We start from the raw sequence: 25,478 nt of genomic DNA, 5'->3' as shown, positions 1-25,478 counted from the left end.
AGGCCCTTGGCACAAAGCCCATGACTTCAGCATCCTACCAACTGCTTCTCTTCACTCAGAATTAGCACTTGTCTGGAACAATTGGGAGCGTAAAAAGTGCTTCCATAATTTGGCTGGAGGGTTGCCATGACGATACTCAGCAAGCTCCAAGAGGGGGTGTCAGTGTGCATTGAGCAGGGAACAGGCAAAAGAGAGAGGGCAGAGAGGCACAGAGATTCAGAACAATGGGGAGGAGCTAGGGAGGCCCCAGGAAAGGCCTCGTCAGACCCCGCCCCAGTCTCCAGTGGTCCTCTGCGATGAGCTCACTCTAGTCTGGGCTGCACTGTCCCTTAAGCAACGAGACACCAGCTGCTGACAGGCTGCAGGCTAGCATGGCAGGGCTGTTTCCATCAGGAGAAGACCCCAGGAACAGCGGTTTGGAGTTGGGCATTCTTGGGAATCCTTGGAGTGAGCCCAGCAGACCCTCTTGAAAATCCCATCCAACCTGTGGTCCCATGGGTCTGGGAATCAGTGTCAGGGATGAAGTGCTGCACACACTTGAACTTTGCAACATACTTTCTCCTTTGCCACCTTAGCAAGGCAAGGGTATCTTTACTATCTTCTGGATGAAGCCAGAGAAGCCCAGAGAGGAGAAGGGGGTAGGCCAAGGCCACACAGCACACAGCAGGGAGGGTAGAGAGAGAGCCTAGCCCTGGGACCTTACCCCAAACCTCCCTGCTTCCTGGTGGCACAGGCTCTCTGGATTAGGCCCATCCAGCCCCACCCCCTAAGGTAGGGAAAATCAAGCCCTGGGACATACCCCGACTCCCTAATGACATTTTTTATGTCCCCAGATGAAAGGAAGTACAAGTGTCTGAGGCAGAAGGATCACTCCTGTCCATGAGGTTGAGACAATGTGGAAAACGTGCAGGGTCCAATCGAGAGGAGAGGAGGGACACAGGAAGGAAGCGGCAGGCCTTGCTTTGGAAGTCTCTTAGCTGTCAGCAAACTAAGCAGAGGGCAGCTGGATCTAGGACCACAAAGGCAGACTGTCAGAGGCTCTTCCAGGCAGAATCAAGTCCCTGTTGTCCATGACAGCCTTGAAAAGGGCCTCCACTGTCCACACAGTGGGGCTTGGCAAGTCACCTGGGCTCTCAGAGCCCTGCAGCTGTCAAAAGTATGTCTTAGGAATATGGATGGCTACTAATCCTGGAGCGCCGGAAGGGACCACCTTCCAAGGTCTGGGGAGGGCAGGCCTGACCCAGCAGTCTCTTGACGACAGAGGCATCTTCAGTCCACAGCTGTCTCAAGCATGGAGGAGGTGACACTGAGGGCCTGGTAGATACCAGTGAACAGGATTTCATGTGGGTTTGGTACTGGGTTGCTGCAGGACTCAAAACCAGCTCCATCTGTCCTGATTCCAGTGCTTGCTAGAAGGTTCTCACTACCCTGAGCTTGTGAAGCCTCATGCCTGTTAGGGGGCATTTATGGGGATCAAATTAGGTAATTTATAAGAACATACTGTAATGAAGCTCTTATCAAGGGTGCACATCTTAATGGAGTCCACAAGTTGGGGTTGGAAAGATGCCCTGCTCTATTATGTACTAGGCTGCCCCTGAGAGGAGAGCTTGTTCTAAGCTGCTGGCACATCCTGGGGGCCCAGATCATACCCCACCCTTTGGTTCTCCTAAGACTGTAGACACCAGAAGAGTCTGCTGTGGCAGATCTCTGAACTTTCGGGATATAGGGTGTGTTGGAGGATGGGGCCACTCTTAGAACACCGAGCTGCAGAGGGTCACTCTGAAGCAGAAGGCATATTCCTCTCTCGTTCTCCAAGCAGGAGTGGCTGCTATTGCTCTAGCCAATCTGTTGGAAGGTAGCAGAGTGAGGTTTTCCTACATATTGATCTCAGGTCCAATGCCAGTGCAGAGCAGGGTGTGCCTGTCATGTTCCCAGGATTCCACTCTCCCAGATGAGGAATATTACCCCTGGAGATGGAGGAAACTTCCCATAGGCTACACAGTCAGGCAGAAGTGGGGCTGGGGGTTGAAACTGGGCCTGTTCAAAGGTCTTATCCACATGGTGACATCTGGGCCTGCCCAGGGAGGGTGTCTGTGGAAGGTGAGGAGAAAAAGGAGCTGGCTGGGCGTAGGGGAGCTTCTAGGATCTCAACTGTCAATCAACTGGCGGTAATTTTCTAATAGCAAAAATGAGTGCTGATGGTGCAGTTTGTGGAGATGTAAGAGTGGAGGAGAGGAGCATACAGACAGCCTCCTTGCCCACTCTTACTTTCCCATGCAACAGGAAAGGGTATGGAGTCCACTCACAGTCAAAACAGGCAGGCAGCCACCTGGTAGACAGCCCTGGGGATGTCAGACAACAAACTCAGGTGGGAGAGTAGGCTCTTGGGTAGTGCACCTGCAGCTACTCCATCTGGGGAAACTGAGCCTGAGATAAGAAAAAGCTATGAGCCAGAGATAGGAGATCACACAGCCAGTTTCTGCATCTGGGTCACAGGCCTGACTTCTTACTGTCTGTTCTGTAGACACTATCTGCTCTGTTACCTACAGCACTGTGCTGTTCCTGGCCTAAATGAGGGACAAATCCAGTCTTGGGCTGGATTAAGGACAGGGTGGGAGAGAGCCACGGTTGCTGTGACAGAATGTTCTCTAGTCTCTTCCTTTCAGGACTGTTCCTTCCCGATCTCTGCCACTGCTTTTTCTCCTCCTTGTGGGAACACTCGGGTTTAGTCCTCTCATCACTTTGCCTCTACTGATGTCCATGATGTACCTTTCCCGGTCCTGTGGCCACCCCAATCTCCTTTCAACAGACTGGGTCCTTGCTCCTAGACTTGCATATTCGGCAGCTGTCCTATGAAGATGAGTCCTCCCCAGAGTACCACAGGCTCTGCCCACCATGCCCCAGGAGTGGGGTTGTGGCATCCTTTCATCAATGGTCCACAGAAGCAAGAGCTGCTGGCACTAGACTAGATAGACAGTCATTGTTTCTCTCCGTTCTTGCAATGAGCCTGACTCACAGGTAGAGAGGCCACGAAGTCCTAAGCGGAGGATGTAGGAGACTACATCCCTGATTGCTGGATACTGACCTCTTCACCACAGGGACACCCTTCCTGCCAGTTGCAGGCAGCCTTTCCTCCCAGGCTTCGCGATTACAGTTTTTGTTCTTTTGTTTTTTGGGGGGTGAGGGCGCTAACTCCTACCATACACTGCAATGAGGAAGGTCCCCTCATCTCCAGGAGGGAAGAAGATTTGAAAAGCACCATCCACCCCTCTCTGGACCTGACTTTATTGAACTTCTACCTGCTAGTAGAGTTTGGGAGAGGCACTCTGTGGGGTACTGGGACCCTGCCCTGTCTGTCCATCTCTACACTTGCTACCACAGAGAATATGAACCACTCAGCTCCCAGAGGTCCTCTGAGGAAGAGTTGCCTGGAAGGAGTACTTTCTAGAAGCAGGCCTTAAGGTAACACCTACCCAAGGACTTGCTAGATAGCCTGTGGAGGCTCTTAGAGTCAAATCACATCAGTCCTGGTAAGAATGCATTTCTAAAATGCCCCCCAAGTCCTCAGAGGCTCCCTATCACCAAGTACCTACCCAAGTCCGCTCTCTGCTCTCTCCACATCCACCATGCTCTCATTGTCTTACCCAGCTTAACACTCCTCCCACACAAGTCTTCTAGACACAAGCTACCTAGGGCTCCTCCCTGCTCCTGAGCTTTGAGCTACTGTACTATGTGGACTCTTATCTCCCCCTTCTCCACCAGGAAGCGCTTCCTGACCACTTCCCTACATTATGCTGCCGGTTCTGCCAACTGCTGCAGCACTCCTCAGAATGGCTTCACGTTTGCCCTGCTTTTGTGGTTCCTCAACAGTATGTCTTGGTTTTTGCAACAAATGACAGAAACTAGAATAATGACCATCCAAATGCTGGCTGTGACGGATAGGTGCAAGGCTGCTTCAAACAGGTTTTAGAAAAATACTGAGTGTGAGGCCTGGCACACAGCTGGAATCAACTTCCTCAGACAGGCTGAAATCCCTGTGGGAGAGGGCAAGCACGGGGGTAAACCTTTCTGGAAACTACTTGCATTACATTCAGGGCCTTAGAAAAACACAGCCTTCTGTGTTAAACTGTTAAAAATTCACTCTAAGAAGCGACTGCAGATATGCTTAAAGGTTTGGTTGCAGGGAGGCTGCACAGCCACGATAGATATAGTAAGGCTAGCTGATAGCTGTAAAGTGGTGGTAAAAATAGCACCTTGGGTTTTGGGGAGATGGCTCAGTGCTGGGGAGACAGACACATGAGGGCTCATTAGGCAAAGGCACCCAGCCTAGTCTAATCAGCAAACTTCAGACCAACCAATGACAGACATTATTAAAAAAAAAAAAAAAAATAAAATCAAGGACTCTTGAGGAATGAAACCAGAAGTTGACCTCTAGCAGTCACATGCATGTGTATATATGTGTGCCTATAGCGTGCCAAGGCTGCTGTGAGGGTACGTCAAGGGTTAATACATGTAAAGCATGTGACCCACATGAACACTCAGAGAGACACTAGCACCTCACCTATGTAAGTGAGGCATTAACACACTTGAAGCACTTCAAGTGAAAGTGTCACTTGCTATTGTGTTTCAATTAAGGTCTCAATGAGACCAACATTTGGCTGTTTGCTGTGCCACCATCCTGCCTCCCAAAGTCCATCCTCACAATTTCCAAATCAGAAGTGACCAATTGTAAAAACAGCATCAGTACCTCCCAGGACTTATATATTCCATACACTGTTACTACATGGGAACCACATATCCCACACACTACCATCCCCCACACCGTACAGCCACTCACACCTCACAACCAGGGCACAAGGCTAACGTCACAGAAAAGTACACAGGTGTTCAGAAAAAAAAATACTGTGAAATGTAGGTTTGCCTTCTCCAGCTTATGAAGTTACAAAGTGACTTTCTTTTATCTTTTTAACTTCTTAAAAAGAACACACACTCTTTTTGAGGTAAGGATGGTGAAAAAAAAACTAATTTTGCAAAAGAAAATACAAGCTACCTTAGTTTGCTTCCATTTATAGTGAGAGATTATGTCTCCCTTTTATCTGTCCACCACCACATCTGACACCAAAAGCCCAATCATGAACAGAGCTCTAGCCTGGCAGTCTTATTGCGCCTGCCAGTCCAAGGCATTCAGTATAGGGTGTAGAAAAAGCCAACCAGCAAGGAAAGCAACGTGGGGGTTGGGGTACATTTACTCTGTACTTAGTCAGTGGCTGACCTGCTTGTGGGGCTGGCAGAGGTCAAAGAGTAACCCTAAGGGGAGAAGGCAGTGGAATCCTGGGCTCCAGCCACAGGTGTGCATTAGATCAATTACCTGGGGAGCATGTGGTGGAGCAGCTCAGGGCCAGCTGAGCATCAGCACCAGGCCACTTTGGCACCTGGGAGCTTTCTTCAGCTTGATTGTCTGAGGGACATTTAAGTGCAGTCAGATTTTAATATGATTAGTCCCACAATTTTCATTCTGGCCATTCTCTGGAAAATCCCCACCCCCAACCTTGATGACTCCGATAGCAGCACATGCAGAGTCAGGGGACATCAGGGAATGGACAGGGTCAGACGCCATGTGTCAGTCAGAAAAGGACCGCTCACTCAGTGCAAGGGTCAAGGCTTGGGTTAGGAGGGCATGTGAAATGTGCTTCAGACAATTGTATTAGTAAACATGCTACTATTAGGCATGTAACATGTAACCCCGAAGAGGAGGCTGCTGGTGCATCCATCTCATAGTTGAGGAGACTGAAGCACAGAGATTGATTAGCTAGCTGCTCCTAGGTAACACTGGGCGAGTTGAGTTGGGACACAAGCCCAGGCTGGTGTGACTCAGGCCGATGCTTAACCTCACTCCCCACAAGAACTCCTCAGTGGTTCTATTAAGAGGTGGATGCTGGAGTAGGGCTAGGGTTATCAAGTTGCTCCCTAATTCTGCCCTTGCAGGCAGCACTGTGGCCGAGAGGCATCCTTACTCTGCAAGGTGAAATGGAGGAGCCACAGGGTTGGTGTGGTGTACACACCATCAGCACCAATTATTGCAGGGCTGTCTCATAGGCACAGTGCCCTTTGGGGGCTGCTGTGTGTTCGTCCACTAGGTAACTGGGAGTGGCGGATGAAACCTGCCACATACCGTGCTGCCCCATCCCCTGGGTGACTGGAGATGGTGTGCTTTATGCCTCAGTCTTCTATTCAGTGGGGACAGTAGTCTCTAACCTATGCTGGCATGGCAGGACTGGCGCCAGGAGGGGAATGTGTATGCAAGCACTCATGGCTCCTCATAGTTCAGGCTCTGGCTCACTTCCCAGCAGCCTCGGTGCTGGCTTGGAGTTTCTCCTTCTCTCTACCTGATAGTGAGGGAAGGCTGAAGGCCAAGATTCTTGGGGGGGGGGGGGAAACTGAGGCCCAAGAGGTAGCATCCCAAGAGGCTGAGGGAGTTCCTGGCTTCTGTGAGGCTCTCTCCTCTCTAGTCTTGCCTGGGTGGTCCTGCGATGGGAATATCCCTCGGTCGAATTTGGGGAGTCCGAGGATACTATCCACAAAACCATCCCACAGACGCTCAGGCAGGGAGAATACAACTTTCTTCTCAGAACGGCTCCCACAGAGGCTTTTCTCCCGGCACAGAAGTGTGGAGCTGGTAGTGAGGCTGGCTCCGGAGGGAGCCCGGGAAAGGTGGAGCACCTCCCCTTGCAGCCTCTCTGAAAGACGAGGTATTGCGTGCTCCGGTTGGGGACCCTGGCGCTCGTCACGCACGCCCACGGCCTTCCTGCAGTGGGAGGCTAATTGCATCCCGGTCACGCGGCCCTCCAGCACTCGCGTGGCCCACGACTTCCTCCTGCCTGTGCCCAGAGTGTTCACAGCATGCCGATGGCAGGGATCAGTGGCTCCAGGAGCTCGGCTGTCACCTGCTGCTGCCATTGCACAGACACGGCACCTCCTCTATGCTTCACTTTCCCAGGGTACAACAAATGAACAACTCATGGGATTGCTTTTATTCAAGTCTGATGGAATGTGCCGGCAACATACTCTCTCTCTGGGCTTGCTTCCCCTTTCAGACTAGAGGATTTGTCTACAAAGCCAAACCAATGGGTAGGATTGAGGACCAAGGCCCTGCTTGAACAGTGACAAATCCATACTCCTACAGTGCACATGAGAAGGGACTGTCCCTATGCTGAGTGACATCATCGTTCTCCAGAGGGGAGTGACAGCACAAGTCATCCTTATGATCACACACACCACACACACACACACACACACACACACACACACACACACACACACTGCCTGCTCAAAGGGGGCTGACTGGAGAAGTCTGGTTTCTGTTGTACTGGCTGTTAAGTGCTGCCTGCCTTACCTGCTTCCTAGTTGAGTTCTCTCAAACTGCCCAACCCCCAAATTACACAAAGACAGCCTAGCCCAAAACTAGGTTCTGATGATCACAAGCAGGGAAATGCTTTTGTAACAGCCCAGGAGTATGTCTACTAACCCAGCTGGGGGCAGCACCATTACGGTTCTGCCCTGATAAACATCAGAGTCATTTGCCTACCAGATCCAGGGCTCCTATCTAAGAATGGATGCTAGAGGCTCAAATCTGCCTGGTGTGTGTGTGTGTGTGTGTGTGTGTGTGTGTGTGTGTGTGTGTGTGTCTGTGTCTGTGTGTGTGCTTCAGAACAAAAAAATGGGAAGCCAGGGGAAAGGGCAGTTGTGAACTAGTCCCTTGGTGGTAGCTTGTAGGTGGAATCACGTATAAAGATTTAAACAAACAGAATGCATCACTATGGAAACAACCGGTTTTTTCAAAGGAACTGTTAAAAAATAAAGTAGTCAAGACTTCAGATTCAACACTCCAAGTGTTTATGACCAGAAAAGGCAAAGTGGGTCTTAGCTACTCTGCAGCCAAGAAAAAGCTGCCAGAACTCAAGGAAGAAATATTCCCAGCAGAGCAGGAACCCATCATCTGTCAGGCTTTCCCCTGGAACCCTCAGAGGGGAGCATTCTGCTCACTGCATGCCTACTTAACTCTTTCAGGGATGCTATGGCATGGTTCAGCAGCCTAGGCTCTTTATTTATGGGATCCAGACAGACCTGCCATGCACCAGAGGAGAGTCAAGGGAGCGGAGGTGGAGAAAGGAATCTAAAGAACATTCATGTATGAGCTGTGATCTGAACGCATTAGAGGTCATCAGCTGGGCTAGTGGATCTGGACCACAGCAGAAGCCCATTTCTGCACTGAGTGTCACACTGTTCCTTCATGTGCCTGGAGGCAAATTCCATTTCTGGGGTAAAGCCCAGCAGTGCACCTGTCTGGAGAAGTGATGCTGTTACCATGCCTCACACTTAGTTTGGACACCATCAGGGCTCCCTCCTGCCATGTTCTCAAGAGATGACAGAAGAAACAATAGGGAAAAATTTACCGATCGGTGGAAGTTCTGAGGCATATCCTCTTGGATATGGTTAGGAACCGCTTGCTAGGGAGGCTGCCCAAGACTGTTTCTAAATTCACTGCACCCAGCCCCAGCCAAAATGAGTTTCCCCAGTTTAATGACACTGTGAATTCGGTGGGTCACAGCTTCTGACAAGATGCTCATGTTGGCTGAGGAGAAATGTAATGCAGGCATCTACCCTGATACATAAGAAATCAGGGGACACTCAGGTGGCCTGCAGCTGGCTATGGCCAGCTCTGCTGGAGCAAGGGCTTCAGAGGCGTCCACCTCAGTTCAGCATGGATGAGAAAGGGGGCACCGGCTTTGGAAATAGCCTTTGAAATTTGTCTCTTTCCACCACAAGTCCCACTAAAATATTTCTTAGGGACTCAGTTTCCTGTCCCCACAGAGTGACAATAAAAATTCATAGTACAGGGCCTTCAGGCAACCAAAGCTCACAGAGGGCAACTAAAACAAAACTGTTTCTCACGATCAGTTGCATATTGACTGGTTCAGTTGCAATATTGACTGGGTCTGTGTTTCATGTGCTTTGTGTCTGCAAACAGCTTTGCCTCAGTTTTGTCAGGGCAGGATCTACAAAAGGCTGGTGCGGTGATTTAACACCACCATTCCTACCTACACCAAAACTCTCTAGCTCTGGTCTATGGCAAGAACCAGCTTAGACACATCAGAAGGCACAGGGTCCTTGTGCGGGGAATAGCATGTGGCAATCTACAGTAAGGACAAGAAACAGCAGCTGTGGCTTCTGCTCTTTGCCTATGAAACATGGGTGGAGGTCCAGCTTGTGTGGTTGGATAGGATGGTGTTGAGTGCAGAGTGTGAACACTGCCCTAAAGTAGGAAGAGACAAGCCCCTGCAATGAGGATGGAGCCACCAGCCAGTCTTTTTATAAGGAAGGGAGGAGGAATTTCCGGCCTCAGTGATTGAAGGCCTAATCCAAGCCAAGTATACTAGGTTCTCTTTGCTTTCACTGGAGAATGGCTGGGAAATAGAGGGCTTAGGCTCATGGTGATTCATACTGCCTCCTAGGAAGGCTTAGTACAATGCTCAAATTCTAGTACAGCCTTTAGAATTTCTTACAAAAGGATCTATATACATTTTAAAGAACCAGACTCTGACACAAGGAAATAGGGAGTCTGGCCAGGCCAGCTCCATCTGAGCCCTGAATAAGCTTGCAGGCCTCTGGCACGTTTCCATGTCACAGGGATCATCCATGTGATGGAAACAGGATAAAAACCAAGATAGTAAATTTTCCTCCCAGGACGAGCGAAACTCTAACCCTGTGTCCTACTTTCATCCACTGACACTCTTCCTTGGGGCCTGAGTTAATCAGGTACATTACTCCTCAGCCTAGGTCAAAGAGTCATGTGTTTTTATGATGCAACAAGGGGCAGCTACCCCATTCTGTTTTGGAAACCTTGGTGACATCACAGGCTAAACCCTGAACTTGGTCAGCCAGTAAAAAGGAACACTGAGTCAGAAGGGCCTTAGTCACAGGCTTCTGAAATCTAAGGTAGAAGAACCATGAGGTCATCCAGGCTATTCCCTGCAGGGCTGCTCAGATTCTATCTGGCTTGGGTTTAAATGACTCAAGGAAATCTCCAGGGGAAGCTAATCCATTGGAACAGCTGTTACTAACAGGGCATTTGCTGTTCTTCAACCAAAACTGCAGCCTGGTTTCCTGACACCCAGTTATTCCTTGTTTCCAGGAGACAGCATTGTCTTTCCAGGTAGGACTACCTGGGGTATAGGAAGGAGCAGCAAAGCTGCCTTCTCTTTATTCAGAGGCCTGTAGCCTAAGTGTGCCCCAGGAAGACTGACAGCTGGGAGATTCAGCTGAATAAACAGTGTTCCTGAACACACAGCTTTCCATTACAATAACACATAAGCCAAGAAGTTAAGGAGTCAAGGAAGACTTCAACAAAGCCCAGAGAAGCCACCTCTGTTTGGGTTTCAGCAGCTGTCTGCCTGTGGAAGGCTCCAGAGTCACTGACATGTATTTATATCTCCATTTTGCTAACGTCATAAGGAACAAACATGCTCAGATCTTCCCGAGAGGCTCAAGGACATTTGTATTTCTTCAGATTAATGGGGGAGGGCAGGAAGAAAAGAGCTGATGGCCCAAATCATCTGTGAGCAGTCACAGCAGTGTTCAATCTGTTTAATGATAACCCTTGATTTAGAGATTTGTCTAAATTTGTGCCCTTAGTAGACATGTTGGCAACATGAAGCACTGGTAGCTGTCATGCAGAAGGACAAGGACCAGGGAGGCAAACTCCACAATTTCCAAACAGCCACACAAAGAGAGGGTGTGGAGCAGCCTCTAAAAGTTCTTCCAGGAGTGGGGGGAGGGGCTGCACAGCCCCCCATCTCAGTGGCCAGCTTTGCAGATGTGCCCCATCATCAGGATGCTCCTCCAGGGTCTGGATAAATGGTCCGAAAGGTTAGGTTTACTCTCGGTTCTCTGGAGTGGTATTCCTTGGGCACTCGGTGCTAAATGGAAATATTAATAGTTGTCCAGCATAAATATACATGCATTTTTTTTGTTCAACTTATTTATGAAGATAAGGAAATAGTCCCATTTTATCCCTGTCTAAATGAACAGTTCTAGGTGTTCTACAGGCCTGTGGGAAGAGATCTCCTCCTCTGAAACAAAATTCCCCAGTCTCAGCAGCCCGTGGCAGTGCTCCGGCAGCAAGGCACCTGTTACTTTTACCCTAAATGCCTGTATCTAATGTGACCTCACCCACATTGACCTGGATAGTTGTGGTGCTGTGAGGCCCAAGATGGCAGCCTGAGATTTTTACAAGTAAATTGGTGCAATGGCTAATGGCTGCAATGGCAGCAAGGATACGGACACATTCATCACTACAAGAACTTCAACCAGAAACCTCTGCAGAGAGGTCTGTTTTGACTGATTCCTGGCTTATGACATCACTTTACTGCTACTTGCTCAGCATAAGCACTTGCTTCCCTTCTCATGTGTACTTTGAAATGACTACTCCTTAGCCAGTGCAGAAGCTGCCCCCATAGAGTGAATTGGTAGTACTTTTAATCCCTCACCTGCCAGTCTGCTTGTGTGGCTCCTTCCATGATTAGCAAGGTCCCGTGATCCAGTGGTATCTTCACTCTTTCCACATATGTATAGTCTCCATTCTCTTCCTACAAAACAGCAGCCATCCCCCTGAAGTTTTTATGCATTTGGTCAAGAAGCAAGAGAACCTTGGAGGCAGTCACTCCTCAGCCAGGCTGTGGGAGCTTGCAGAAGGCTCTGTCCCTCGGCAGCTCCTTGGCCTTAAGCCAGCTATTTTACCTCTCTGTTATTTGTAACATGGGAATAAAGATAAAAGTAGTAGTATCTGCCACACAGAGCTGATCTGTGCCTCAGACGGTGTGTAAATGACTTGGGGACCAGCAATAGGAAGAAATGTGTAAGAGTGAGTTGTGTGTGGTTACCACTCCTCAGAGAAGCCCACCCTGACCTAGGAGGGAGGTTATGACTCACCTACCTCTGCTATACAGAGCTATGACCCAACATAATGGGAAGAAAATGGCCTTTGACAAAGGCATGCTTCACCTGGCAATAATACGTTAATTTACTGATTACTAACTACTTTAGAACAAAGTTTCTCAACCTTCCTAATACTGTGACCCTTTAGTACAGTTCCTCATGTTAGGGTGACCCCCACCCATAAAATTATTTTTGTTGCTACTTCATAACTGTAATTCTGCTACTGATATGAATAGTAATAGAAATATCTGTGTTTTCTGATGGTCTTAGGCAACTCGTATGAAAAGGTTGTCTGGCCCCCAAAGGGGTTGCGACCCACAGGTGAGGAGCCACTGTTTTAGAACTAACCTGGCTGTCCCCTTGGCTACTCTAGGTGTTTGGGAGATGTATGCCTGTCTTGTTTCAAACAGGAATTCTCTCAATGGCAGGGATTTCTCAAACACGAGAGCTCTGGCTTGACTAGATCAGTGCTGTCAATGAAGCCTGGTGTTTGTGCTTTTAAACCCTAACAGCACATTGGATAGCTCAGCTCTGTGGCAGATACTGTCACCAAGCACATCTCAAGGAGGTCAACAGGTGCTTTGCTCCTCTTTAAGCAGCTGGTGCAGTGAACAGCTTCTTGGCTTCCTGGCTCAGCCCCCAAGAGCTCCCTGGGTGAGATTGGGACAGACCCAAGCTTCTTAGTTTCTTCTCTTCCACTGTGGGCAGGGCCAATGGGCCCATCTATCCATCTGCATCCCTTCCCATGCAACGGTTACATTTGGGTTACTGCAGGATTTACTGTAGTGTGAGTCTGTTTATGTTTATTACTGCAGGGGTCTTTCTGAGAACTTAACTGTTTACAATGATTTCCCCAGGAAAATCTAAAATCAAAACAATACTGAACTTGTATAAACAGTCTACGTTCCAGAGCCCAACCCTTGGCAGTGACTTTGTCAAGGACAGCCAGAATTTTTACAGACAGAAGACATAAGCAATGTTTGAAATAACTTTTGATTGGTTGGCTGGTTTTGTTTTGTGTCTTCTGTCACCTTTCCTCTTCCAGGAATGAATAAGCAGCAAACACTGACCTCTGACTGCTCAGCCGGCCAGAGAGCACACTGGGAATGGACCTTGCCCATGCATACCCATGCCCACCTCCACACTCACCTGCACTTCAGAAGGCAAAAGTTGGTGCTTGGAAAGAGTATGCCAGATGGAGATAAATGCCTCACTAGAGGAAAGACAGCAAAAGAGAGGGTCTATTCTTCATAACATCAAAGGGCTATCAAGGCTTAACATAGACTGAAAGGCAGGTCAGCTCAAGTTAAATCTTGGCTGGAGGCAGAAGGATCTCTCCTGCTCGCTACAGAGATAGGGAGGGCAACATGGCATGAATTTGTAAATTGTACAGAGACTACGATGAGAGTGAAATGATGCTCAGAGGAAAGACTTCACTACCACACAAGGGCAATTCTGAGATCTTCTAACATCCATAGGACTGTGGAGGTAATTCTGAGATCTTCTAACATCCATAGGACTGTAGAGGTAGAGGCGTTGAAAGCAATGGGGAAGGGGTGAGCGATGTAATTCCATCTGGAACCATGTAACAGGAATGCATCCCAGAGGCCAAAGAGAATTCCATATGCAAGATAGCCATCAACACTGATGGAAACAAGCTTAACAGATGCACTCTCCAATTGTTAGTTACTCTTTACAATCTGAATTTTTCAAGTGAAAGAAAATTCCAGGCATATTTCAAACATTTAATATGCAGCATGGCCACTAGCCACACCAAAAGGCACATCCTTGAGGATGAACATTCATGTGGTCCCTAGGGACTGGGATGTGGTGTGGAGGTGATATTGTTTCTTCCCTACTTGTAATTTATTCCTCCTAATACTAGTGACTTAGAAAACACATTCCTAATTGCAGGAGATGGGCAGTAATGAAGGCAAGTGTGGTGGTTTGAAAGAAAATGACCCCCCAAAGAGAGTGGCACTATGAGGAGGTGTGGCCTTGCTGGAAGTGTGTCACTATAGGGGTGGGCCTTGAGATCTTTTGTTCAAGCTTCCCTCAATGTGACTGTCAGTCTACTTCAATTTCCTGTTGCCTGCAAGATGTAGCACTCTCAGCTCTGGCAGCACACCTGCCTGCATGCCTCCACGCTCCCTGTCATGACAATGGACTTGAAACTCTTGAAACTAAGCAAGCTACCCCATTTAAACGATTTCTTTATAAGAGTTGTCATGGTTGTGGTGTCTGTCTGTTCACAGCAATAGAGAATCCGAACTAAGACATCAAGGAAGCCTTCAATGGACCAGCTCATTAATGGACCAGCCTCTTAAGGCAGAGCAGCAACTCAGGGGAAGCAGATGAAAGGCCAGGGGGAAACTCATGCTATGAGCAAAGGCTGGGTAATGTGGGGAGCAGGGGCCACACTGTCAGAGAAGCTTGTTCATGGCTACCAATGGCTACATCACCTCTCTGACCCTCTGTTGTACCCAGGCAAGACAGCACACACAGCTTAAGATAAAAATGTCTATCCCTGCTATCAACTAAAAGAAGCTTCTAGGCTAACAGTCAACCTATGAGGAGTTGGTGGTGACTATAGATGTTCTGGAGTTTTCCACATATTGAAACCTTATAAATAGAAGAGAAAGACACAAGTGGCTTGCTTTTCTATTCATGCTGAAGAGAACCCTCACTCTCCAAGTATAGCAGCCCATCTGGATGCTCAGGGACTCTTTCCTAAGGAATGTCGGGGCCTCGCACACTCCTGCCCTCATCCCACCAAGGCATCACCCTATTTAGTTTCCTTAGGAAGACAGCACTTAGGGGGAAACCCTGGGTGAGTTTATATCATTATTGGCCACTAAAGACAGGAAACAAGGCAATTTCCTTCTCATTAAAAAGGTAAAATGCACATTATGAAATTTGAATTTTTTCAGGTAATCTCCTCTTTATTGTCCTAAAGGATGTTAGAAGTTTCAGCCATTGAGCTGTTGGTGGTGGCACATGCCTTTAGTCCCAGGACTGGGCAAAGGCAAGGTGTCTATGTGAGTTGGAGGCCAGCCTGGTCTATAGAGCTTGTTCCAGGAGAGGCTCCAAAATAATATAGGGAAACCCTGTCTCAAACAAACAAACAAACAAACACACACACACACAAACAAAAAAAAAAACCCAAACAACAACAACAACAAAACAAACCCAAAGTTTCAGTCAGCCTTCATTACTTCACTTTCTTTTTTTTTTCTTTTTCTTTTTCTGAGACAGGGTTTCTCTGTGGCTTTGGAGGCTGTCCTGAAACTAGCTTTTGTAGATCAGGCTGGTCTCAAACTCACCGAGATTCGCTGCCTCTGCCTCCCGAGTATTGCGACTAAAGATGTGCACCGCCACCACTACCACCTAGCTCATCATTACTTCAAAATCTTCATATTTTCTTTCTAGAATACATCATATAGAATACATAACTCATGTAAGGAATTCAGTTCTAACTTGCCACTGTCGGCTTTGCCATTCACAATCAGGGGAAAGGCTGTGGATTGCTGTTCCTTAGAAACAATAAATACCCATAACTAGGGCACATCAGTGGACAGATGCTAAGTGACTGAGGAAAGTGCCAATAATACAGAGACCCCATCTGCTCCTCCCTTTCAGAGTTCACATGCAGTATTCCATCTATACGATCATTTCCATTTTAATGTATGAGCACTAGGCTTTAAATATATAATAGTTCAAAAATATTGTCATGTAATATTGCTTTGCACAAGCATACCCTTTTTTCTTTAAGCCCACAGATACGTTAGACTACCTGTGTGTCAGGCATTGCACCGGTGCTGGGGTATAGCAGTGAAAAGTACATTGTGAGACTGAGATATACCAGTATTACTGATTTGCTGTTGTTTTTAAAGGAATAAGGAAAAGGTTACTGCAAGTAGACTTGAGGCGAAGCATTACTAAACACATATATCTTGGATACATTATTAAAGATGGAACTCCTGGACAATGATACAACTTTTAAGATGCCTGATTATGGTGCCAAGCTACTTCACAAAGCTTCCAGCAATTGGTAATTCCATGAGGAAAATATGGCAGTCCTAATCTTCTGGCTGAACACTGTCATTGCTGGTGGTAGGGAAATGAAGGGAAAGAACAGCACAACTAAGAAGCCCAGGTCAACATTTCCCCACCTGCACATCTGCTGCTGTCTTTCCTCCGCCACAGTCTCTGTGCTGTGGGTGTTAACACTTTTCTAACTCACCAGTGACTGCAGACATTGAGCTGGCAAGCCATTCACCTTGGCATAAGTCTTGCAGGAACTGTTCTTGTTTCTATCTGCCCTTTAAGTGTTGTTTGATGTTGAATAGCTCAACAGTGTCTGCACGTGACTCTATTGACCTTCCGTTGACCTCTTTCATGTGTTTTATGCTTAGAAAGGCTTTTCGATCCTGAGGAAAGTTAAATATACAACTGCATTTCCTTTTGTTAGGAAAAAAAAAGTTCACATTTTTCCGATTTAATTCTTTAGCCTACACTGCATTTTTGTTTTATTTTAGGAGTTTCTGTTTGTTTTCCATGCCTTTGCGGGTGGGGTCTACCCAGTAGATCCAATGTTTCTCTCATAACAATATCCAAGTACTGAATAGAAAGATTCCTGCTAGGCCTGTAGACAGGCTTAACCGTGCTGGTACCATGGTGGAGGTGGACATGTTATGCACTGCACACACCACACAGCCAACACTAACCCTACTGCAAACCCACAGGGAAATGGTATCCATGTCTCATAAGCTGGGGGAAGTAGAATGAAAAGCTGGCAGGAGCAAGGCAGCACAGACCCATGAGTGCTCAAGCCCATAATCACTTCCCACACAGCTTCCTCGGTAAGGTGAACTCGTCCTCAAATCCAGCCCTGCTGCCTCCTCACGATATTCACCTTACTGAAGGGAACTAGCCACCTTCAAGGAACATAAAAGAGAGATGCAGCCGGGACTGACACAGTGGCCAGTGGGGATCCTGAAGAGCTCAGTGTCTGTCTGCATACAGGGGGAATGCTGTTGAGGAGCAGCCTCTCTTATTGCTGCCCAGTGTTGTCTCATCCTCTGGCTGTTTTGGGGAAGAAGTAAGTGGCGGCTTTATATGAAATCTCCAGTTATAAAGGTGGGCAGTTAATTTAGTCTCTTTAAAGACACTGAAGGCCACTCCTAGCTCAAGTCTTCTCAGCAGGACCTCAGCATAACCGTCCTACTCCTACACCAGCTACACTAGCTACCCTATAATCTCCCAGGGCCAGCTGCCACTGCTGCTCTTCCTTGACCCCTTCCACTGTGCTATAAGCTACTCTATCTTCAGGTATCATGTTTTTGTCTCCCCCACAGCAGAAAGGCTATTCAAACAAAATATGCTTCCCAGTGTGTGCTGGGTTAACAGCAGAGTGTTTTTGAATCTTCAAAGAGCAATTTAAGAGAAAACACTCATTTTGCTACTAGGATCCTAATAAAAAACAAAACACAGATCAGCAGAAAGGGCAATGACAACAAAGTGAGCACCTGCTACCTGCTTCTCATTGTCCAAGCTCACAGGAAGCATGGTGCACACTGGAGGCATTGGAGGAGACTCACAGGCTACCATGGTCCTGGAGCCCAGACAGTGCTTAACACAAGGAGGTGCCAAGCATGCCTGATAGGCAAAGAGTTAATTCAGAAAAATAGAGCAACCACATGAAGAAGAGCAGGAACCCCGTGCAGGTCAGGCATGGATAATGTGCACACCTGACAATCTGGTTAGGGGTTTCATTCTTCCTATTGTTCTAGCAGAAGCAACGGACTTTTCTGAGATTAAACCAAGTGACAGACAAAAACAGCTCAAGGTTGGGTCTGTACCCCTTTCCCTCTGTTCTCTTGTCCTGGACAGGACAAATCCCACTGCTTTACATAATATTCATTAATAAATTATTACTTTAAGTTCAACAAATAGTTTCTAAGCCATCCTCTGCAATGAGGTGACGCTATGTCTGTTATTACTCTATCTGTACAATGAAGATAGTAACAGCATTAACTCAAGATTAGGACAGACTAAGGATAAACTTTTAGAATGTAGCCCCTGTAGACAGGCAACACTCTATGACTGGTGTTTGTTATCAGTGTTTTCCCAGGTGGAACTTTCACATTCGCAATGATGTCTCTGACAACCGAGGCCAAGTTAATGGCCTACTTTACACATATAAGTTCCAGGCATCTCAAACCTAGCATGCAGAAGAATGATTCCTGGGGCTAGAGAGATGTTTCAGAGGTTAAGAGCACTTGATACTCTCATAAAGAACCTGGGTTGGGTTCTCCACACCCACATGGTGGCTCACCACTGTCTGTAACTCAAGTTTCAGGATCAAGAAATTCCTTTCCTACACTATCCAAGTTTAACAGCATCTCCATCAACCAAGCAAGAAAGCCAGAAACATGGGAACCATTCCTGATTCTTGCCCTCACTGGCAAGTTCTGCTGCTTCATCTCTCCAAACATACCTCAAATCCACTCACTTCAATTCCTCCCACAGCATCTGGTTCAAGGTTGCATTCTCCCCTGAGTCTACTGCTCCCCAGGTAGTCTCCTGCTCTCCACACAAGGCCAAAGTTACCCTTAAACATGGACACGGATCATGTCCCAGCCTCCATCGATTCCCACTGTGCACAAAGTAAAACCCACAGTCCTCCCAGCTCCTGGGATGTCCATCTTCCTCCTGCTCAATGTCACATCCCAGAGCTAAGCACAGTATCTGACACACAGTAGGTACTAAGCTAATATCTGGTTGGTGGGGAGGAGAAAGACTGGAAGTGCTGCCCCTAAAATTACTACCCAACACTGGGGCAATAGACAGAGGGTGATGAAGAATGGGGCACTCAAGGAAAAGGAAGCTTTTGGCATCTGGACATGTGGTCACTGAGAGATGTGCGAAACCTTGGACAATTCAGCGAAGAACTAGAGCAAGATAGGGCAGGCGAGGGTGCAAGCCAGTGTGGCTGATGCAAGAGGGTCATAAGGTCAAGGTTCTCTTGGGCTACAGAGCAAGGCCATGTTTTATGAAATAAAGATAAAGGAAGGGGGAGAGAGTGAGAGAAACAAGAGTCAGAGAGCTAGGAAGTGGTATAGCAACTATAATCTTAACAGTCCAAGAAGCTGAAGGAGGGGGATTGAGAGTTCAAGGCCAGCCTGGGCAATATATTATCAAAACAGAAAAATAAGAGATAAGATAGTTTAGACACTGATTTGATGATGACCATGGAACAAAGAACTGAAAATGGTATAAACTGACCAAGAACATAGTGATATAATCAACAGAAATGGATTTATATGCAGTGGGATGGTGGTATGTTTTGGAAAAAAATAATAACTCAAACTTTAAAGCTGAGTCTGGAGCTCCCATGTGCTACTGTGAAGTAGCAATGTCTCATGAATGCAGAGAGATAGTAGCACCTGGGATAAGAGAGTGAGAAGTCATCCCACAAAGCACAGGCGAGGCCTGGGATCTCAGCGACTCCTATTTGTTTGCTTATGGCTGCTTAATCACATCAGTGCTGCCCTGGGGACACAGTGACATGACAGAGGTTTCCCATGTGGTATTTACAATTTAGAAGCTCAAAACTCTCTCAAAAATAAGAGAGATAACAGAACCAAAGATGAGCGCTAACATACATATTTAATCCACCTTTGAATGTCAAGAAATAACTCAAAGGAAATAAGTAGCACCAAGGAAAGTACATGAGTAATCCAGATAAGATAGGAATTCAGAAGCTGTAAGAGAAAAATGGAGTTTCATGCCTGCAAAAGTGGACACTAGTGAGCAATAGTGCATGACGAGATGAAGGCTGGGGAAAAGCAGGGATTTTCATTTTTAGATAACAGCATCCACATATGTCTAACAGACTAGGGCAGGGTGGAGGTGGGGGATGACGAGGGGCAGATGTTTCAAGAGGAGCTAAGATGTAAGGGGGATTACCCAGACAGCTCATTCCAAACACCCTTCCTCACTTCTTTTCTCCCTCCCCTCTTCCTTTTACCTCCCCCTCCCCAGCCTTTTCTTTGTGTGTGCATGTGCACACTTGCACAAGCGTGTGTCAGAGGTCAGCCTTTAGCTTTCCAGAGTATTGAGGCAGTCTCTGTTTCTCACTTCTGTCATTTCACTCCATGGTAGCTGGCACAGCAACTCACCTCCCACCTCTCAGTAGGAATATTGGGATTATAGATGTGTATCATTACATCCTGAATTTTTTCCAGAGACCAAACTCAAGTTGTCAAGTTGGCATAGAAAGTGCTTTTATCTGCTAGGCAATCACCCTGGTTGGCTGCATTTGCACATTTACTCTAATTCTCACTTCCCCAGTAGCCACCCACACCCCACACACAGGGAAGCAGTGTTGAGAAGGACAGGAGCAAGTAACCCTTCTTCACATGATAATGGACATAATGGAGACTCTCCACCCCACCCCACCCCACCCCACCCCAGCTCTCTGGCCCAGGGATCAGAAATCCAATAAAATTGCTTGGTAAGTATGATAAAAACTTCTTTTTTCAGTCTGCAATGATATTTTAAAAAGTAAATGCAGCTACCTATGTGCTAAGGCCACATGTCCCCTTTTTGCCCTTCCCAATGCATGGCTATGCCAATAATGTTCCTTTGGTCAACAATATCCTTTCATTGCAGCTGGTTCCCCCCAGTGGTGTTTGCATTACCTGTGAATAGCCAGCTGGGATCACTGACAGTGCCTCATGGGTCAGCACACCTGCAGCAATCAATCCTCTGGCTTGAGGGTTGCCACAGCAGTGAATGCAGAGAGGCTCATGTGCACAGTGGTGAAAAGGGGACCCCTCAAAGTCCTCTCTGACTCATCCCACAATGAAGTGGCAGCATCCTGGGCATTGATCTGAAGCACATTACTTTAAAAACAGAAGCAGCAGCCTCTGAAGTGAGATCTGGAAATAAGAGCTTTGGACCCCAGAACTTAGTGGTTCAAAGCCAACAGTTTGAAATTCTCCTGCCACGTGCAACTCTTCACATTTTTTAACAACCTCCCCTCCCCCTGATTTGAAAGGTTCAGATAAGAAAAGCAAGAAGACAGGGCAGGTGGGTGCAACCAGTCAATCCACTCCAGGCATACTCATTGATCCTGCAGGATCACAAGAGGGTCTGGAGGTCTGAGGACTCCTGGCTGCAGCACAGTTCTCTGCAGGCACCAAAGCAGAGCACTGCAGCCTCCACTAGCAGGCGGATCCCCTGCCTCCTCCATGTCTAGCAGACATGCTAGAAGGGATAGAATCCAGAGGGAAGCACTTGGCTGATGATGTTTACTGTTCAGATTTATGGTTGGTGCAGTCCTGGGGACTGGGAGGGCAGGTAGTTACTGAACTGAAGCAACAACAAACCTAGCTTTCCACTCACAGCTCTAGCCATTCCAGTTACCCTGGATGTCACCTTGAAATCTGAAGTTAATGATGAGGATGCCATTTTCAGTAACACACACTTCCTAAAAATGTAGCTCAAAGGAAGTGCTATCATGAAAGAGCTCCCTCAAGAGTGCAGCACCAGAAACAGCCTTCATCTTCTAAGAGCAGGCAAGCACATCCAGTCATGCCTGGCATCCAGCTGACCACAGTCACTCCAGAGGTGACCCATCAATAGCAGAACGCTCCTTCCCAGACCATTCCTGGACATGATCTGATACCCCACCTCCTCCTGTACCTTCCATCACATCCTTTGGCATTCCTGTTCAGAAGAGAAGGCTGCCTATATCCTCAACCTGAAGGGACCCTCTTCCTCCTTATGTTAACTGAAACCTTACTGCCTCCACAAGCTTGAACATCCCCTGAAGGCCTCTCATGCAAAAGATGATCACCTTTCGATCTAGTAAGGGTTGAGTATCCTTCCCCTTCCTTAACATGCATGGACCACTGCTACCTTACCTCCTTAAATTCCACGCTCCCTCCATCTCAGGCGATCAAGTTTGCTCTCCTCTGTCTTACTTTCCCTTGGTTCCAGGTATAAACAATGTCTAATAAGCCCCTCATTGGCCTTGCTCTGCTCTTGCTTCTTTCTAGCCTTTCATAGCAGTCACCCAGGCCAAGCTCTTCTGCTCCACACATTCAATGGCTTCTTCATGTTCTGAAATGCTCCTCCTTGATGTTCCCAAGTGTCTGCAGGATCCAGCTTTGCCCATCCATACACCTGCTGTGCTCCTCATGTATGCTCACTGTGACTCAGGAAGGAACCTCCTACATCTTCAAAAACACTAAGTCCTTTGCTGCTTGAGCTATTCAGCCATCCTTCAAGAAAGATGACAGAATCACCAGAACCCTCAGGGACAGTCTTAGAGTACTGTAAAGGGTAGGAGAAAACTTTACTGCTCTGCTAAGGCTTTAGCAGCCTTTGCCAGCAATATGGTTTTAAATCCAGAAGTAGAGAAGAAGAGATGGTTGGTAAAGTGCAACACCCTGAGTTTGGACCCCCATTATCCATACAAAAAGCTGGGCATGGCATCATGTGATTGCAATCTCAGCACTGGGAGGCAGAGAGAGACAGGAGGATCCCCCGGGGCTTACTAATCACTCAGTCCAGAAAAACTAGTGAATTCCAGGTACAGTGGGAAACACTGGTCAATCAAAGATGTCATCCAGAGTCAACCTCTGATTTCTAAACACATACACACAAAACACCCTTCCCCAACACTAAAAACAAACAAAACCATTAAACCTTGGGTTGGCAAGATGGCTCAGCAGGTAAAGGCTCCTCTATCATCCAGTCCAGTGATCTAGCTTGATTCCCAGGCAAGGAGAGAACCAACAAACTCCTACAAGTTGCCTCTGATCTCACCTGTGTGATGTGGCACACCCATGCCTTGACACATCCACATATCACTGACATGCACTGACATGTAAATGACAAGAAAAAAATGAAATCACTGGACGTGCTGGCATACTTACAGTCTGACATACAGAAGGCTGAGCAGGAAGATCCAAAATTCCAGGTCAACCTGGGCCACATAGTGACACTCTTTACAAATAAACAAGCAAAACAAAAACTTGGGAACTAGTTATTTCCAGAACCTATCAGACACAAATTCTAGCTGAGACAAGGTTCCCAGGTAGCAAATGACAATTCCAAGTCTTTCAGGGTTTCAAGTCTGAAGGCAATTCAAGTCTTACAGGACAATGTATCTTTATTTCCTCGCCACTTCACCATGCATGTTTATTTTCTCATCCAAACCTCCACCCTCCAAGGAGTTCAAAAACCCCCTCACTATTTCTGATCCAGTGGCTGTCCCATTCCAGGAACCCCATTACACTCTTATATTTACTTCCCTTTTTAGCTCTAAGTATTCAATGAACATACCATTTAGGATAGCTCAAATCCACCAATTACCCCAACAACTGTCTTGGAAAGCGTTTCAGTGATTCCCCTGAAGTCACTACCAATGATCATTTCCCTTTATGAGAAAAGAATATAGGTAAGTGCTGCTTCCCAGCCCAGGGGCAGGATCAGGAAGCAAGGCTGATCTTCTGACCTTCACTGCAGGGTGTCTGAGAATAACAGGTCATAAAGAACCTCTTTCAAGTGTTTCTTGTAAGCTCTCAGGGCAGATGCTGCGATCAAGATGGCTCAGTGAAAAGGAGGGAGCCTGGATGGTGGTCAGCAGTAATGCCAGTCCTTGGGAGGCTAACTGTGAGCCTGAGGCCAGGGTGGCTACGTCAAGCAAGACTCTGCCTCAAAACAATTCAAAGGACAGATGATAATAACTGAAAACTGTAGCAGAGGGGGGTCACTGCCTGTGGTGGAGGCTCAGTCAATAACTTTGAATGTCACACAGTTCCAGCATGTCCAGCTTCTAAGGTTAAGCCGCTCAGTGCCATAACATTTTAGATCTCAATATTTTCCTTCTTTCTAAAGTCCTGGGGGGGAAAAATCAATATTTATGATCAAGCTGACTTTTTAATACTCCAGTGTTCCCAGGAGTGTATAACAAATCATCTAGTGAAGTATGTTCTCAGAGACTCTACCATTAGTCTTGCTTTTATAGCCACCCCCTCCAATGTGATGCACATAAGGTGCTGGGGAGAGGAATGGCCAGAGAGAAACCACTTTTGCCTCAACTCAATCATCTCAAGGTGGAGAGAAACCCCTCCTAAAGGCACGATTCAGCTGATCAGGAAAAGAGCTCATCCAAGGTAATTTGCTACAAAAACAAGGCTTTTGGCATCTAACCCTCCAGTGCATCACAAACTTCCTGCTATTATCTAATAACCCCCCAGCCATCACTGTTTCCACGGTAACCGACAGAGAAATAGCAGCCTGCCAAGTGGCTTTTGTAGCTCCTTTTCTAGTTTGCGCTTCTATATAGAATTAGAGTTAGATGGGGGAAAGAACCAGGCTAATTTTTGCAAACAGGAACATGATGTAGTTTGGATAATACAACTGGGCTCGGGATAAGCAGTGCAGAAAAGCTTTCAGGAACCCACTCTGATAGGGTACAAAAGGTCTGTTGATTGTATTTGGTTTGCTTTCTCCTGTCTTTGGACAGGACAGGCTGGCACTGGCCAGTTTCTGATTTAACCCACACAAAGGAAGGGTCAGGGTACAGAACAAGACCAATGAAGACTAGTGTGCCACCAGAGGAAATAGTAGTTTACTCTAAAATCAAAATTAGAGCAAGACTCCACAGGCTTGGAGCAGAGGACAGTGAAGGAAGAAGGATGGGCACCTTGTTATTCCATGTTTAACCCACAAATCAGAGGGTGTGCAGGGACTGGAGATCGCCTTCCATGTCAGCAAGGGAAAAATTGTTTGAAATAGTGTGTAGAACATGGGGCAGCCAAACTGATCTAGGCGCCAGACTGCAAAGCAAGCAACTGCTCCAATGGTGGGGGATAAAAAAAAAAAAAAGCAGCTGAGTGGGAACAAGACTTTCTCTGGCTCTTGTTGGGCATCGTGGTGAATGCATTTCGAACACTGGGGAGGTAGAAGTAGGAGGCTCAAAAGTTCAAGGCCAGCTTTGCTACCTGAGATGCTGTCTCAAGAAACAAAAAACATCTTTGAAAGTAGCCCCCAAGGACCTCTGTCTCAAAATTCCATAGCTGTGTGAAACCCAGGAAATCTCTTGGCCTTTTATTTGTTTCATATGAGAAACCAATCAGACAGGTGACAGCTCTCCTCTGATAGGTCAAAGCTAACAGGAGTGTACAAGAGTCCTTCCTACAACCATTACCTAACTCAAATGTCTTGTTGACAGACAGGAAAATTACAACCAGTAGTGACATTCAGAGACAGGACCTAAGAGTACAAAGAGTCAGACCTCCAAGTGCCACACAGAAGAGTGACATCCTGTTTAACTCTGGGTTATGAGTCATGGGTTTTATTCTCTGAGCCAGTACCTGAATTTAGACAGAAAAGTAGACAAAGATTTGAAGAGTTGATTCCCTTGAATCCTTGAGGAAAAGGCCCATTTGCAATAAGATATATGC

General features: G+C 47.1%; 1 protein-coding gene across 1 annotated transcript in view; it reads right to left on the bottom strand.

The window, feature by feature from the left end:
* Positions 1–9,833: 9,833 nt before the first annotated feature.
* Alkbh3 (alkB homolog 3, alpha-ketoglutarate dependent dioxygenase) overlaps positions 9,834–25,478 on the bottom strand; it is a 31,906-nt gene continuing 16,261 nt past the window's right edge. The window contains exons 8-9 of the mRNA XM_051184121.1: positions 11,547–11,645; positions 9,834–10,976 (exon numbers count right to left, since the gene is read on the bottom strand). Of these exons, the coding sequence (XP_051040078.1) occupies positions 10,887–10,976; positions 11,547–11,645 (189 nt within the window). The 3' untranslated portion in view covers positions 9,834–10,886. The remainder of the gene's footprint in view (positions 10,977–11,546; positions 11,646–25,478) is intronic.

The sequence above is a fragment of the Phodopus roborovskii genome, unplaced genomic scaffold, assembly GCF_943737965.1.
Source record: "Phodopus roborovskii unplaced genomic scaffold, PHOROB, whole genome shotgun sequence".
Classification (NCBI taxonomy): domain Eukaryota; kingdom Metazoa; phylum Chordata; class Mammalia; order Rodentia; family Cricetidae; genus Phodopus; species Phodopus roborovskii.
This window is presented reverse-complemented; position numbering and strand designations above follow the sequence as displayed.